Below are 17546 nucleotides of genomic sequence, written 5' to 3' on the forward strand. Positions count from 1 at the left end.
ACACCTCCAAGATCACTGGGTCCAACCTGTGCCCAATGCCCACCTTGTCCCAGCCCAGAGCACTCAGTGCCACATCCAGGTGTTCCTTGGACACCTCCAGGGCTGGGCACTCCAACCCTCCCTGGGCATTCCAAGGCCTGACCCCCTTTCCATGGGGAAATTCCTGCAGTGCCCACCCTGAGCCTGCCCTGGCTCAGCCTGAGGCCGTTCCCTCTGCTCCTGTCCCTGTTCCCTGGAGCACAGCCCGGCCCCCCCGGCTGTGCCCATTGTAAAATCAGGACCCCCAGTGAAGGAAATGATTGGCATCTGGCTGCAAGGCTTTGGAATGCTGAACACTCACTTTATTAAAACTATATTATATTATATTATATTATATTATATTATATTATATTATATTATATTATATTATATTATATTATATTAATGATACTACATCATACTTACTTCTAACTAACTGCTCAAAACTCTTGACTGTCCACTGACAGTCCCAACACACACATGTGGATCCAATTGGTCAGTGAATCAAAACACCATCACCAGAATCCAACCAAGCAATTCCTTCAGGTAAATAATCTTCCAACACATTCCACATGTTGAAAAACACAGGAGCAGCAAATGAGATAAGAAATGTTTTGATCATTCTTTTCTCTGCTTCTCTCAGGAGAACCTGAGAAAGTTTAATCTCTCTCTGTTCAGAGGGGATGTGAATACCACAGTCCCCTCCTGGCAGGAGCTGTGCAGAGCCACAAGGGCCCCCTGAGCCTCCTTTGCTCCAGGCTCAGCCCCTGCCCAGCTCCCTCAGCCCCTCCTGGGGCTCCAGCCCCTTCCCAGCTCCCTCAGCCCCTCCTGGGGCTCCAGCCCCTGCCCAGCTCCCTCAGCCCCTCCTGGGGCTCCAGCCCCTTCCCAGCTCCCTGGACCTGCTCCAGCCCCTCCAGGTCCTTCTCATTTAGAAGAGCCCAAAACTGAAGCAGGATTTGGGGCCATTACAAGATTATCCTGGGACTCCATTGCCCCTGGGCTTTTGTGGCAGCAGGTCTCTACCTGGGCAATAATTAGCATTGACTCCATGACCCAGAAGGCATGAAAGACACTTTATTATTAGAAATCTACAGTTCTTACAGAAAGTAAGTGGTGGACTTATGACTGGATTTATCTCAAAGTGAAAACCTCTCACACACTATTGGTGAGTATCAATAGCACACTCTGGAGAACCATATCTATAAACAATGAAAGAGGTAATAATTATCTGAATTTTTTTCCTCTAAGTTTCTCACAGCTTTTACAGAGTTTCCCAGGATTTTTCTGGGAAGGTCTGTGCCTGTTCTCTGTGGCCAGAGAGCTGCTGCCAAGGCTCTGGCATCCCCCAGTGCTGGATGTTTAAAGCCAGCCCTAAGGACACATGAAAATCTCTGCTGTCCTTTTAATCTAAATCCATAATCCTTCCACCATCAAGGAGAGCTTGGAAACTTCATCAGAAGCAGTGCCCAGGCCAGAGGCAAAACACAAACAGCTCAAAAAATCTTCAACTATCTCAAAATCCTATTTTTTCTCAGACTTCAGCCAACCTTCATGATCTGGGGCTGCTGAACCCCCTGGTGTCTCATCTCCCTCTCTGAGGTGTGCAGGTAATTCCACAGGGAGCTGATCCCACACCAAGTCCCAGCTCTGGAAAGCCCCCAAAGCTGATGTGGAGGCATCTCCTTCCCACACTGGATCATCCTTTGCAGGATGTGGCAGATCCCAAAACCAGGAGTCGTTCCAAACCAAACCTCCCCAGCCCCGTGGAGGGGAGGTGGGGCAGAGAAAAGGGAGCTGGAATTTCCCCCCTCACCAATTAACTGCTAATGATGGTTTCATGGTGGGGATCAAATTCTGGTGAGCAGAAATTCCCTCCTGTGCCAAGCGCAAGCTGAACACTGACTCCAGGAGGGAAAGGCCTTTGGAAAACCAGGAATATTGATGTGAGTACAGAAACACCAGGGTTCCAAACAGCCAGAAACAGAAGACCCCAGGAGCTGAGGTGGATCCTGTCCAAGCAGCTGCCACTGAGAATTCTGGAACCTCCCTGCCCAGCCAGCAGCTTTATTCCCACCTAAACCAATGGTTTTATTTCCACCTCCCCCAATGGCCCCCCTATCCAAGGGCCTTGGAGCCACTGGAATTATTTTAACACAATGAATTTGGCACAAAAAAGGCAAAGCCAGGTCAATAGACATGAGCCAGAAAGGGATGGGAAGGGTCCTGTGCTTGGAAAAATTCAAGGTAGAGGAGATTCTGAGGAAAAGGAAAGAGAAAAGGGAAAGGGAAAAGGAAAGGAAGGGAATTTCAGGGGGAAGGGACCTACAACAACCATCAAACCCCAAGGGGCACATCCAGAACTGGGAATCCCAGCCCAAGGAAAACCCATCCCATGGGTCCCCATTCCCCTCCTCACTCCTGTGGCACAAAGCCAGGGAAGCCTCTGTCCTGCAGGGTCAGGAATGTCCCACTTCCACTGCCTGGAACTGGATTTCAGTGTTTCAGGAGAGAGCAGGGAGCAGAGAGCACAGCCCTGACACAGCTCCCCAGGCAGGGGAGGGGACAGCTGTGTCCCCAAGCTGTGTCCCCAAGCGTGGCAGCAGCTCCCTGGACACAGAGAGAGGCACAACTTCCCCAGGGAGAAGATCAGAGAAAAGAATGAGAAACAATTCTTATCTTAACTTGCTGCACCTATCATTGTGACTGTGTGGAATATGTTATGGAGATTTGTTGACCAAAGGGTGATTTCCTAATTAGCCAATGGTGATGGTGTTGGACTGGAGCACCAATTAAATCCACCTGTATGATAACTTCTATAAAAGCAATGGGTTTCTTATACAGATCCAGATTATTAATCAGCCTCCTGTGAATCAGGGAGTCAATGCCAATTATTACCCAGCTGGGGGCCTGCTGCAAACCCAACCCCAGGCAGAGGGCAGGGGAAGCAGGGAGGGACCTTGGGTGACTCCAACCCCCAGGAAAAGCCTGAGGGGAGGGAAGGGCTGGGCTGAACCCAGGGATGAAGACAAGGGGATGAAGTTTGTGAGGGTGAAAGGCAAGTGGGCTTTGCAGAGGAAAGCAGGAGGGTCCTTTGGGGACGATCCCTGGCTGATCCTCACTGCAATGTGCTGGTGAGGGTGGATCAAGCACCAGGAGCAGACCCAGCTGCAGCCCTGGGTGCCACAAACCACCCAGGAGGGCAGGAGGCTTCCAGAGGAGGGAGATGTGGCTGCAGGCACCACCAGAGCACAGGGATTGATGGCTCTGACATCCCAGTGTTTGGATAGTGTGGGAGGCTGGGACTGTGGGAACACTGCCAGGATCTGCCACCTCCAGTCGGGATTCTCGGGATTGTTTGCCAGGAATGACTCGGGCAGGGAGGTGCCTCTGCTCCAGCACTCCCTGAAGGAAGAAATTCGGGCATTCAGCTAAGTTTGGAGGGTAGGAGATGCTGATGGAGCAGGGAATGAGCTGGAAAGCTGAACTGGAATGTTGAGAGCAGCTGTTCCAGCACAGCGAGCTGCTCCCAACCTTCCCATCCCTTATCCCAGGCATGGGAGGGGGGAAGATCATTCCCTCCTCAGAGAATCCACTGCTCTCCTGGACTGCCAAGCAAATTGTGTTTTATTTGCTATCTGTATGGCAGTTATCTTCTGTTCATTGGGCAGTTTGCCTTATCTCTTCCACACCCACTCCTCCCTCTGGGAGACACTGCTGATAACAGCTATGGAATGTCCCTGCATGGCTGATAAGAACTACAGCATCCCATTGGGAGATGGGAGCCCAGAGGGAGGAGCCAAGCATTCCTACCTGGATATAATCTGGAGATTCTGGAACACCAGCACAGCTTCTCCACTGGATTCCCAGAGGAACAGCAGCTGCCTCTTCTTCCACTGGATCTTCAGAGGAAGAGACTGCACCTTTCTCCAGGATCCCTGCTCCAGCAGAACCAGCCCTGACACTGCAGGAGGGCTGAGCCACAATTCCAATGGGACTGTGCCAGCACCCTGACCCACAGGGTGTCAGGTTGGGTTCTGACTCTGGCAGTGTTGTTCTAGTGTACTGCATTGTTTATTTTATCCTTTTATTTTCTGCCCTATTAAAGAACTGTTATTTCCTGCTCCCATATTTTTGCCTAAGAGCTCCTTAATTTAAAATTTATAGCAATTCAGAGGGGTGGGGAGGGTTTACATTCTCCATCTCAGGGGGGGCTCCTGCCTTCCTTAGCAGACACCTGGCTTTCCAAACCAAGACAATTGCTATTCCAAATATTTGTTATACAGCTCTATCCAGCTGTGGCAATGCTGTGTTGGTGCATTCCAGGGGCCTCCCAGGCTGTTTCCCTGCTGCACAGCCCATTTCCATTGGAGGCATTTGGGAATTGCCACAAAATTTAGCGAAGCAAAAAGGTCTGAGAGAGATGGAATTGTTCCCTGGCAGGGTGGGCAGGCCCTGGCACAGGGTGCCCAGAGCAGCTGGGGCTGCCCCTGGATCCCTGGCAGTGCCCAAGGGCTTGGAGCAGCCTGGGACAGTGGAAGGTGGCCCTGCCATGGCAGGGGTGGCTCTGGGTGGGCTTTAAGGTCCCTTAAGGTCCTTTCCAACCCAAACCTCTCCATGACCTCATTTCTCCACCTGCCTGCAAACCCCCCCCGATCCCTCCAAGCTGTGCCAGGCTCGTTTGGAGCTGCAGGAACAGAATTCCATGGACACGTTGCTGATCCTTCTGTCCCTCCCTTCCACCCGAGTGCTGGGAGCACTGAGCCGTGAATTCCAGGAGAAAGAAGGGATGAATCCTGGCAGGAACATGTGCTGGGAGCCCAGCAGGATCTCCATGCCCACAAGGAGCCACTTTGGAGCACTCCATACATTTATTACAAAACCAGGAGCTAACTCCCCACCATGGCCTTGCCCTGGTTTCAGCTGCTGAAGGGTTTTTAAAGGGAAAAAGGAAAAAAAAAATCCCAAACCACACAATCCCAAGCCTTTTACAATCATTTTATCCAACTTTTCCCCCACCCTGGAGCCAGGAATTCCTGCCTGGGAATCACAGTTAATTGGATTATAATGGGCCATTCCTCCTGATTTAATAAAGCAGAGGAAAATGGGGATGGCAGCAGTGTGCTCCTAGGATTGGGAACAGCTCCAGTTCCTAATTTACACTCCAACTTTATTATTGAAAAAATGTCAAGCTCCAGGGGTTTGGGGAGGAAGTTTGCCTAGAATTTGCTTTAATCCAGGAAGAAATGATAGAATTGGGAAAAGAAGAGTGGAACAATCCATGAAAAAAATTAAAAATTCCTGTTCCCACTGCTTGAAAATACAGGGGGGGAAAGGAAGAGAAGAGAGAATGAGAAGTGCCAGAAGTGCTGAGAGGGAAGTGAAGGAGCTGCGTCATCCCAGGGGTTTGGAGGGAGGGCAGTCAGGGTTTCAGCAGGAGAGAAATGCAGAGCCCTCACTCCCAAGCACAGCAGGATGGAAGGGGAACCTCCCAGAGAGGGGCTGGGCAAAGGGAATCAGGGAAAGGTGGGGGTGCTGGAAAGGGCCAGAGAGCAGGAATGCAGAAAAATGGGAATTCTGACATCAAGCAGCCCTGCTGGGAGCCCTGAGCACACCTGGGCTGGGCAACTGGGGGCAACAATTCCCACCTTGGGAGCTGAGAGTTCATTTTTAAAGCCTGGGATTTAGGCAGGATTTTCCCAACCAGTTCCTGGCCCCACAGGAGTCCCTACAACTGGGCAGAGGGGATCCTCATCCCAGAGAGCATCCCTGCATCCCAAAGGGCATCTCTGCATCCCAAAGGGCATCCCTGCATCCCAAAGGGCATCCCTGCATCCTAAAGGGCATCTCTGCATCCCAAAGGGCATCCCTGCATCCCAGAGAACATCCCTGCATCTCAAAGGGCATCTCTGCATCCCAAAGGGCATCCCTGCATCCCAAAGGGCATCCCTGCATCTCAAAGGACATCCCTGCATCCCAAAGGGCATCTCTGCATCCCAGAGAACATCCCTGCATCCCAAAAGGCATTCCCTGCATCCCAGAGAACATCCCTGCATCCCAAAGGACATTTCCCCATCCCAAACAACATCTCTGCATCCCAAAGAACATCCCACCATCCCAAAAAGCATCCCTGCATCCTGAAGGGCATTCCCCCATCCCAAATGACATCCCTATATTCCGAAGGGCATTCCCCCATCCCAAATGACATCTCCACATCCTAAAGAACATCTGTGCATCCCAAAGGACATCCCTCCCATCCCTGCATCCATGCCAGTTCCAGCCTGGCCTTCTGCAAGGACAAGGAATGGGAGATCAGCCCTTGGGTGCCATCCAGCTGCAAAACATCTGGACAAGCAGCAGCTCCCAGGCAGACCCCAGAGCCCTTTCCAGGGTAAATAATCCAGAGAAATCCCTGTCCCTGCCCCTTTCCAGGATAAATAACCCAGAGAAATCCCTGTCCTTGCTCCTTTCCAGGGTAAATAACCCAGAGGAATTCCTGTCCCTGCCCCAGAGCCATTTCCAGGATAAACAACCCAGAGGAATCCCTGTCTCTGCCCCTTTCCAGGGTAAATAACCCAGAGGAATCCCTGTCCCTGCCCTTTCCAGGATAAATAACCCAGAGGAATCCCTGTCCATGGCCCAGGATGGGAGCTGCTGCTCCAGACAAGAATCCAGCAGCTTCCCTCCATCCCAGCTCATGGAAAATCCGCAGCCAGGATGGGAAAAGCAAACACAGGAGAAAAGGCTCATCCCAGTTCCAATTTTATCCCTCCTGCTGGGAAAAGGGATGGGTTCCAGAGCCAGCCTGGGATGCTGCAAGGCCCTGCTGGCACCATCAGTGCTCCCAGTGGGAACAGCCTCCAGTGGCCCAGGGAATTCAGGATAAATGACAGGATGGGAAAAATATGGCCAAAAGGAAGAAAGCTCCAGTGGGAACCAACTCCAGGGATTTCAGGATAAAGGGAATTCCCCTGAACTGCAGCAGAGGGAAAGGCAAACCCCACAGCCTCAGGCTCCCAAGGGAACAAACCCAGGGGCACTGGGAGCCCAAATCCCCTCAATCCCCACCCTGCATCCCTGGATTTCCTTCCCCTGCCCACAGCAGTGTCCCAGGGCACCTCCATTCTGGGAATTCCCACTCTTTGTGCTGCTGGGAGGTGGTCCCATGCAGATCCTGGAGCAATTTGCAAACATTAATTAAGCCCTGGCAGCATCCCAGAGTGGGCGGGGACTGTAACTGTGTCTTTAATTACATTAATTCTGCTCAGGGTGGGCAGTAATTATTGGCAATCTATTCCAGGACTCAAACAAACCCAGGCTGATGATTGCACCTTCAGCACCTGGAATCCCATGGATGGATGGATGGATGGATGGATGGATGGAATAAATGGAAAAGGGAAAAAGCAGCAAGCAAGGGAAAAAAACCACAGAAAGTCCTGCTAAAAATCCTTCCTTTTCCTGCAGTTGGATGCTCCTCTCCCAAAAAACTCTGTCCCTCCTCTCCCAAACACTCCCATCCCTCAATCCCCAAACACTCCCATCCCTCAATTCCCAAACACTCCCATGTCTCCTCTCCAGAAAAATCCCTGCTCAAGAAAAGGGGTTTGGTCTGTGCTCCAGCCCAGCCAAACTGGGAGCAGCTCCTGGAGGAAGTGGCCAAACTCAGCTGAATCCTTTCCTCATTGAAGTGATATTTTTCCTGTTCTGCCAGAAATCACAGTTCCCACATTCAGGGTGAAGTGAGGAGTTGGATTCATGGATCCTTGTGGATCCCTTCCAGCTTGGGACATCTGTGAACCCCAGGAGATTCCCACCTCAGAATCCTGCCCAGACATGGGTAAAACCACCAGGGGTGCAGGATTCCAACAGCTGCCTGCACCTGGAGCTGCACCTGGAGCTAAAAACTAGAGCTACACCTGGAGCTACACCTGGGACTGCTCTTGGATCTACACCTGGAGCTAAAACCTGGAGCTGCACCTGGAGCTGCACCTGGAGCTAAAACCTAGAGCTGCACCTGGAGTTACACCTGGAACTGCTCTTGGATCTACATCTGGAGCTAAAACCTGGAACTGCACCTGGAGCTACACCTGGGACTGCTCTTGGATCTACACCTGGAGCTGCACCTGGAGCTGCGCCTGGAGCTGCTCTTGGAGCTGCACCTGGAGCTGCACCTGGAGCTAAAACCTGGAGCTACACCTGGAGCTACACCTGCATCTGCTCTTGGATCTACACCTGGAGCTGCACCTGGAGCTGCACCTGGAGCTGCTCATGGAGCTGCTCATGGAGCTAAAACCTGGAACTGCACCTGGAGCTAAAACCTGGAACTGCACCTGGAGCTACACCTGGATCTGCACCTGGATCTGCACCTGGAGCTAAAACCTGGAGCTACACCTGGAGCTGCTCATGGAGCTGCACCTGGAGCTGCACCTGGAGCTGCTCTCAGATCTACAGCTGGATGTGCAGCTGGAGCTCAGCTGGATGCAGAGGCACTGGGGCACAGTGTGGGGTGCAAAGGAGCCCAGCCCAGCCCTGCTCTCCCCAAATTCCATGGGATTTGCACTCCTGACTCCCTGCACAGCCACACATCCCCAGCAGCTCTGTCCTGCTCCAGGCCAGCCCAGGCTCTGCTCCTGCTGCTGGGACACTCCTGCCACACCTGGACAGAGCCTCCCAGGGAGTCACTCAGGATTCCAAGGAGATGAAGCTGCTGGAGCAGCTCCACAGGAGCCACAGAGCCACTCCAGAGCTGGAGCCAGGTTGGGGGTGTTCCTGGAGCAGGAATCTGTGTCCCAGAGCAGCCCTAGGGACAGATCCCATTACCTGGGTACCCTGAGCTGCCAGGCAGGGTTGGATTCCTTCTTTCAGTTTGTTTTGTTGGGGGAAGAAGTCAGGCATGGGGTCACTGTCATGAGGGACATCACTGCAGGTTCTGGAGGTGACACTTGCCATGGTCCAGAAGGACCTGGAGCTGCTGGGATGGGTCCAGAGGAGGCCCTGGAGCTGCTCCAGAGCTGGAGCCCCTCTGAGCCAGGCTGGGAGAGCTGGGGGTGCTCACCTGGAGAGGAGAAGCTCCAGGCAGAGCTCAGAGCCCCTGTCAGGGCCTGAAGGGGCTCCAGGAGAGCTGGAGAGGGACTGGGGACAAGGGAAGGAGGGACAGGGCCCAGGGAATGGCTCCCAGTGCCAGAGGGCAGGGCTGGGTGGGATATTGGGAATTGGGAATTGTTCCCTGGCAGGGTGGGCAGGCCCTGGCACAGGGTGCCCAGAGCAGCTGGGGCTGCCCCTGGATCCCTGGCAGTGCCCAAGGCCAGGCTGGACACTGGGGCTGGAGCAGCCTGGGACAGTGGGAGGTGTCCCTGCCATGGCTGGGGTGGCACTGGGGGGAGAGAAGCCCCCAGCAGCCCAGGCCCTGCTGCTTTCCTTGCTCCCTGGATTCCTTTGGGATCCCTGCAGCTCTGGAACCCCTGGGCTTTGTCCTTCTCCTCCCACAGCTCCTGCCCCTCTCAGGACTCACCAGTTCAGGGCCAAACTCATCCCTGTTTCCATTCCCCAGCCCAAGAGAAGCCCAAATCCCCTCAGCACCCAACTCTGCAGGAGATCAGGAACCTGTACCCCAAAGCCCCAGGGAATCACCCCAAACCCTTCAGCCCATCCCTCCCAGAGAGCATTGCTTGGGGCAGCACCTGGCAGAGCCCACCCCAGATTCCTCCTTGGATTCTGCCAGCAGGAGCCCAAAATCAGCAGGATTCCCTCAGGATGGGAGAACAGGCCTTGGTTTCACCCCAGGCAGTTCCCTAAAGTGGCACTGGGACAATCTGGGAGCACATTCCAGGCTCCAGCCCCACATTAAACACCACCCACGCCCCTTCCAAAGGCAACACCACCCCCAAGCCAGAGCTTTGTTTGGAAGTGAAGCCAAAAATAAAGAATTAAAATAAAAACATGAGAGAATAAAGGTGGAAAAGGGAATGGCATAAAACAGTTCGTGGGTGGGTGAGGAAAATCCCCAAATAAACAACCCCACATCCTGAAATTCCTCTGCAATTGATTGTGGTGGTGGTAATTAAGGTGCTTGCAGCTGTTCCAAGCTGGTGGCACAGAATTCCTGTCTGCCCTCCCATCAAACCAAACCCAGGGCTGAAATGTCCCATTCATTTGGTGGGGTAAGGCTGAGCTTCACCCTGGGATTCACAGAGGATTCTCTGCTGAGGAACCACAATTACAGCCCCACCTGAGGGGGATGTCAGCAACATCCATCACATTTTCAGGCAAATCCACAGGAATATTTTTAAAAAGCAGCACTGAGGTCTCTGTGCAGCTGCCAGCCCATGCCATGTAACCCCTGCTCTGGGGAGAAATTAAATGGTTTAACAAGAAATAACTGAGCAAATCAATCCACGAGCAAGTATTGACTGCGGAGCCTTTGGAACAGCCCAGAAATCCAAGGATTTCATGAAGGATGGGACCAAACCCTGCCACCCCTCCCAGCACAACCCCTGTGTCCCCATAGCCCCCCAGGTGACAATTTGCTTAGGGGAGTTATTAAATCAGGAGATCATTAACCCTAAACCCCAGGCCACGAACAGACCCCAGGATGTTGGATCCACTCATTAATTTCTCAGGATGAAAAATCCCAGGAAGGAAGAAATCGATGAGCACAGAACAGGGCAACCAAGATAAATATTCCAGAGACAAAGAGCTCAGAGGAATAAATCAGCCCCAAATCCAGGGAATGCAGAGCAAAATCCAATTCATCCTGAGCCTCAGCTCCTCCCAGACACTCCAGGGAAAGCAGCTCCTCACTCACTGAGCTGCCCAGTCTTGGATTTGGGTTTTGGGAGGAGTTTTGAAGGACAGGAGCTGCTGGATGCTTCCTTCCCTCAGAGTCAGCACTGATTCTTGCTTGGGGCAGCACCTGGCAGAGCCCATCCTGGATTCCTCCTTGGATTCTGCCAGCAGGAGCCCAAAATCAGCAGGATTCCCTCAGGATGGGAGAACAGGCCAATGGGCAGTTGGGAAGGTTGGATTTATCCAGCTCCAAGCATTCCTGGATGGTTTTAAAGCCCATCCCTGGAAGGGTCCAAGGCCAGGCTGGACAGGCTTGGAGCACCCTGGAATGGTGGAAGGTGTCCCTGCCATGGCTTTAAGGTCCCTCCCAACCCAAACCATTCCAGGATTCTTGGATAACAACCCCAACAGCCCAGCCTCAGGTCCAGCCTAAAATAAGAAAAGCCACACCTTGACTGAGGACAGGAGACTCCACCTGATCCATTCACAAACCCTCATCCTTCTGGAAAACGCTGACAGGGACAACAAACCCCTCCTGGAGCAGGCCAGGAAATAATCCAGAGCTGAGCCCTCCTAAATGGAACAAATCCAACGGGATTTATCACCCCAGCCCTGCAGCCCCGAGCTCCAAAGATCAGTGCAATCCCAGATTTCCATTTCTTAAGGAATAAAAGCAACACTTCCCACACTGTTGGGATTGCTGGGCTCATTCCACAGTGTCCTCTTCCTTTCCCATGTCACCCACAAAACCCAGCACCCTCTGCCCCCACGGTTTGGAGGGGCTGGGAGGAGAGGGAATCAGGAGCAGGAAGGTCCTGCAGGAGCTGCAGGGCAGAGCTGGAAGCACCCAGGGGAGAGCAGCTCCCTCCCCCAGCCCCTTTGCTCTGCTCCACATCTCAGCCAGGGCTCTTGCTCCAAATCTCTTCTGCTTTGGGATTTTGGGACTTTTACCCAGGAAAGCCTCACCTCCCTCTGGTCTTATGGCACAGAAGATGCTCTTGGAGCACATGAGCAGGTCTAAAACCTGCGAAATTATCTTCAGACCCCCATTTATTCCATTTGCATTTATCTTTTCACACCTCCTGCCTCATTCCTGTGCCCAGCTCACACCACAGGATTTTCCTGCCTCTCTTTGGGGGGTTCTCCCTCCAAATCCAGGGAGAGAAGCAGAAGCTCCAAATAGCCCAGACAGGAGGGGCTCAGCCTCACAAGAAAGCTCAGCCCCAGGCGTGGCATCTCCATCCCACAGACACACTTCTTCCTTCCTTCCAACTTCCTGAGTTGGATGCTCCTCTCCAGAAAATTCCCATCCCTCAATCCCCAAACACTCCCATCCCTCAATTCCCAAACACTCCCATCCCTCCTCTCCCAAACACTCCCATCCCTCCATCCCCAAACACTCCCATCCCTCCTCTCCCAAACACGCCCATCCCTCAATTCCCAAACACTCCCATCCCTCCTCTCCCAAACACTCCCATCCCTCCATCCCCAAACACTCCCATCCCTCCTCTCCCAAACACGCCCATCCCTCAATTCCCAAACACTCCCATCCCTCCTCTCCCAAACACTCCCATCCCTCAATTCCCAAACACTCCCATCCCTCAATCCCCAAACACTCCCATCCCTCCTCTCCAGAAAAATCCCTGCTCAAGAAAAGGGGTTTGGTCTGTGCTCCAGCCCAGCCAAACTGGGAGCAGCTCCTGGAGGAAGTGGCCAAACTCAGCTGGGGGAAAATCATAAATAAAACAGGATTTTGGGGCAGTGCCCTGTGCTGAGCTCTCAGGACACTCCCAACCCCAGGAATTGTTCCCAGTACCTCCCCAGGGACCAGCTCTCTTCACTGGTGGTTCCCAGGTGGAGAAACTCCCCAGCCTCCCCTCAAGGACAAGGCAGAGGTCACTCCCTCCCCTGTTCCCTCACACAGGAGGAGGAAGAGGAGGAGGAGGAGGAGGGACGTGCTGGGACAGGGGAGGTGGCACTGAGCCCCCTCACCTGCAGAGCTGGGGCAGGGAAAGCGGATCCAGGCGGTTCCTGGCAGATCCAGCTGGTTCCTGGCACAGGGACTCCCCTCTCCCTCCACCCTGGAGCCACACAGCCCCTTTGGGATGGGAAGGATATTTTCCCTGTTTCCTCAGCTGAGCAATGCCCTCAGTGCTGTGAGCTCCAGGGATCACACCCCAATTCCTCCCTCTCAGCCTTGAGGAGCAGCTTCTGGGACATTTCCAGGATGGCTGAAGGAGACCCTGCTCCTCAGGCAGCCTGATGGCAGCTGCAGAGCTGGGAGTGCCCAAATCCATCCCTGAGGAACTCCTGCAGCACCTGGGAGTGCCCAATTCCTGCAGCTCTCAGGAGTGCCCAATTCCATCCCTGAGGAGCTCCTGCAGCACCCCCAGAGTGCCCAATTCCACCCTGGAGGGACTCCTGCAGCATCCTCAGAGCAGCCCCCGGGAGTGCCCGATTCCATCCCTGAGGAACTCCTACAGCAGCTGGGAGTGCCCAATTCCTGCAGCTCTCAGGAGTGCCCAATTCCATCCCTGAGGAACTCCTGCAGCACCCCCAGAGTGCCCAATTCCATCCCAGAGGAGCTCCTGCAGCACCCCCAGAGTGCCCAATTCCTGCAGCTCTCAGGAGTGCCCAATTCCATCCCAGAGGAACTCCTGCAGCACCCCCAGAGTGCCCAATTCCATCCCAGAGGAGCTCCTGCAGCATCCCCAGAGCAGCCCTTGGGAGTGCCCAATTCCACCCTGGAGGAACTCCTGCAGCATCCCCAGAGTGCCCAATTCCATCCCTGAGGAACTCCTGCAGCACCCCCAGAGTGCCCAATTCCTGCAGCTCTCAGGAGTGCCCAATTCAGTCCCTGAGGAACTCCTGCAGCCCCCTCAGAGCAGTCCTTGGGAGTGCCCAATTCCATCCCTGAGGAATTCCTGCAGCCCCCCCAGAGTGCCCAATTCCTGCAGCACCCGCGAGTGCCCAATTCCATCCCTGAGGAATTCCTGCAGCCCCCCCAGAGTGCCCAATTCCTGCAGCTCTCAGGAGTGCCCAATTCCGTCCCTGAGGAACTCCTGCAGCCCCCTCAGAGCAGCCCCCGGCCACAGCAGCGCTCCAGGATTTATCCTGCCCGGGACAGCGGGACCCTCGCCGGGTTTGCTGCACCTTGGAGGAGCGAGGGCTCGGTGAAAGCCGCAGTCAGCCCCTCCTGGCACCGGCCAAGCACCGGCAGATCCACCGCTGGCACCCAGGAGCGGGAGGCAGCTTTCCCCACCGCCCACCGCCTGTCCCTGCTCTAATTCCCGAATTTCCTCGTGCCACGGCACCGGATTGTCCTGCTGGAATGGGCCTGCCCCAAAATCCCGTTTTATCTCTGTTTTCCCCCAGCTGTGCCGCCGCTCGCAGCAGCAGCTGCTGCCTGCACAGCCGGGGCAGCTCCTCCATCCCGCGGGGAGCCGCTCCCTCCTCCCCTGCACAGTTTAGCGGCTGCCTTGACAAGCCCAAAGGGACAATTCCGTCTGATTTCCCGGCTGCAGCGTACGCAGAGCCGGGATCCAGCTCCCAGGGAGAGTTTGCTCTGTGCTCACAGACCCCAGCCCCCGTTTAAGGATGCTCAGCTCCAGCCGCTGCCCGCAGAGATCAGAGCACCGGAATATTCCAGCACCATCAGCATCCCACTGCTCCCGGGGATCCTTCACGTGGCTCTGGCTCCAGTTCTCACCTTCCAACACACCAGAGCTCCCAACAGTCCCACCGGGGTCCTCCCAAGCAGGGATCCCGCTCCTAGCGGTTTGTAAAGCCCTGCCCCGAGTTTTGGGGTTGATCCCAAACCCCGCTGGTTAATCGGGGCTCAAACACCTTTGGGATCAGCTCCGCTCAGCAAAGCTCCGCATCCCAAAGCGCTCCAGGAGTCCCAAAGGAGCGGATCCAGGGGATGCACGGGGAGCCGAAGGAGCCCGGACAGAGCAGAGCCCGGCGGGATGGGCAGGGCAGGGCCGGACCGCTCTGCAGCCACCTGGGGAACCCCGGCTCGGACTGGGCAAAAACCTGGGTACGACTACGCTGGGAGCAACGCGGAACGTGGGAAGGCAGCGGCGGGGATGGTGCGACATTAATTTAATTATTTCTCATTAAAACCCAGGGCAGCAGCCAGCACCTCACACGCCAGACAGTCACCCCTTAGACCAGAGAGCATCACTTGGAGCCGGTGCAAAAACCAGCGAGAGGGAAAGCGCTCGGTGGGCAGCGACCCGCACGGAGCTCCCGAGGGGCTCCCGGGCCGGAGAGACCCTGCCCGGCCATGCGGGACCTGCCGGACACCCCAGGACCTGCCGGACACACCGGGACCCTCCGGGACCGCTTCGACCCCGGAGCGCTCCGGGCACCGCGGGCAAAGGCGCAGCGAGCGGCGGGGCCGGGAACGGGACACGAAGCGGAACCGGCACCAACCAAGAGTCCCTTAAACCGACATCAGCCAGGGATGCCCTTGGACCGATACGAACGGGGAACAGGGACCGGGACCAACACGAGCCGGGATCCCTCGGACCGAGAGGAGCCGCGGACACGGAACAGAACCGACACGAGCCGCGGGTCTCTTGGACCGACACGAACCGGGAACAGAACCGACATGACCCAGGGGTCTTGGACCGACACGAATCGGGGACACGGACCAGAACCGACATGACCCAAGGCTCTTAGACCGACATGAACCGGGGACAGAACCAACACGACCCAGGGGTCTCTTGGACCGACACGAACCGGAGACACGGACCAGAACCGACACTACCCAGGGCTGTTGGACCGACACGACCCGGGGGTCTCTTGGACTGACTCGAACCGGGGGCACGGACCAGAACCGACACGAGCCAGGGCTCTTGGACCGACATGAACCGGGACCAGACCGACACGACCCAGGGGACCCCGGACCGAAGCCGAGAGCAGGGGAGGCTCCCGGCGCGCACTCACCGCGGAGAAGTTGTGCGGGCCGCAGAGCTCGCCGCGGTACTTGCAGGACAGCAGCATGTCCTCCAGCTGGTGGCCCAGGCGGTCCATGAAGTCGGCGCTGATGCCCTCGTAGTGGCGGGGCGGCAGAAAGAGGCGAAAATCGGCCAGTTTGGCGAACCAGCGCAGCCGCGCCTCGTCGGCGCGCAGCAGCTCGGTGAGCAGCGGCCGCGCGGTGCGGTTGGGCAGCAGCAGCCCCAGCCAGTGCCCCGCGTAGTACAGGTCGCCCTTGGAGAGGCGAGGGAAGCGCAGCGGGTTGTTGTTGCACAGCGTGACGGCGGGGAAGGGCAGCTGGCGGCTCCACTCGGTGCGCACGCGGGTGTGCGAGGGGAAGGCGAGCCAGTGCAGCAGGCGGTCGGAGGACCAGGCCAGCAGCAGCCCCAGCGCCGTGCAGAAGGCGAGCACCCAGAGCGCCCGGCGCGCCGGCGCCGCCCGCGCCGAGCACATGAGGCGCAGCCCGTGCAGCCGAGTGCGCAGCGCCGGCGCCCGGCGCCCCCGCGCCATGGGCGCTCCCCTCCTCCTCCTCCTCCTGCCGTTCGTCCTCCTGCGGGCCGGGCTCAGGGCGAGCAGCGCCGCGCCATCCCCGGGCCCCCCGCCGGCTGCGGCCCCGAGCGGCGGGGGCAGCGCCCGCGGGCGGCCCGCGGCCCCGAGCTGCGCGGCGGGCGGCAGTTCCGGCAGCGCGGCATGCCGGGCCCGGGGCCACCGGGGCCACCGGCGCCGCCCGCACCGCCCGCCCCTGTCCCTGTCGCTGCCCCTGTCCCTGCCCGGCCGCGCCGCTCACATCCCGCGGTGCCGCGCCCCGCCCGACACCAACACCGGCACCGACCGAGCCCCGCCGCGACCCTGCCGGGCTCCGAGCCCGCGGACCCCGGGACCCCGGCGGGGAGAGCGCTGCGGGACCCCCGCGCTACCCCCGGCCCGCGCCCGCCCGCCCCGCGCCGCGCCCGCCCCGCGCTGCCATCGCCGGGCGCGCCCCGGCCAAGGGCTGCGAGCGGCGGCAGCAGGAGGAGGAGGAGGAGGCTGAGGAGGAGGAAGAGCGGGACGAAGCTTGCCGAGGTGCCAGTCCCGGCCGCTCGGCGCTCGGGAGGCGGAGGGAGCGATGCTCGGCGCCGATCGCGCTGCTGCTTTCCCGGAGTAGCCCCCCGCTCCTCCTCCTCCTCCTCCTCCTCCTCCTCCGCCCCCCGTTATCCCCCGGCTGCCGCCGGCCCCGGCCCCCCCGCTGCCTCCTCCCTCCTCCGGCAGGAGTTTGTTTTTCTGCTGTTCAGCAGCCCCGGGGGAGAACATAATATCAAGGAAAGCCGGGGGTAACGGAGGCGAGGCTTGAGCGGGCTCCGTGCGGCCGCTGCGTTCCGGGGAGGGGGGGATGGATGTGCAGGGGACTCCGGGCTCGCCGCTCCCCGCGCCTCGGCTCCATGGAACGAATGGCAAAGGCAGAAACGCGTTCCGGGAAGCATCGCCCCCGCCCCTCGCTGCCCCTCACCCCGAGCCTGAGGAGCCCTTCGGGGTCAGGGGCTCCTCCTGCCCTGATCGGACACCAAAAGCCCCTTTCCCTTAACACCCCGTGCGACGGGAATAACTCGGGATATGGATTGGCATCTCCTCGGGATTGATGAGCTCGGATCTCTGCAAGCCGCTGCCGTTACCTTCATTTTGCTTTCAAACAGTACAGAGAGACATTCCTCTAATTGTGTCCAATTAAGCCGTAAGTGCCGGTAACTGCTCCGAATCCCCTCTGATATTTTTTTTTCCCTCGGAAT

The 17546-nt window shown here is 56.9% G+C and overlaps 1 protein-coding gene across 3 annotated transcripts in view; it reads right to left on the reverse strand.

Annotated features, from left to right (window-relative positions):
- The window catches only part of LOC129131027 (acid-sensing ion channel 2), a 504741-nt gene that overhangs the window by 79247 nt on the left and 407948 nt on the right, over positions 1-17546 (reverse strand). Inside the window, exon 1 of one of the 3 annotated variants that reach the window (XM_077190817.1) lies at positions 15754-16943. The exons of the other annotated variants lie outside the window; for them this stretch is intronic. Coding sequence (XP_077046932.1) covers positions 15754-16293 — 540 coding nt within the window. The 5' untranslated portion in view covers positions 16294-16943. Of the gene's footprint in view, positions 1-15753; positions 16944-17546 lie in introns of those variants that run through there. 3 annotated transcript variants of the gene reach the window in all.

The sequence above is a fragment of the Agelaius phoeniceus genome, chromosome 26, assembly GCF_051311805.1.
Source record: "Agelaius phoeniceus isolate bAgePho1 chromosome 26, bAgePho1.hap1, whole genome shotgun sequence".
NCBI lineage: Eukaryota > Metazoa > Chordata > Aves > Passeriformes > Icteridae > Agelaius > Agelaius phoeniceus.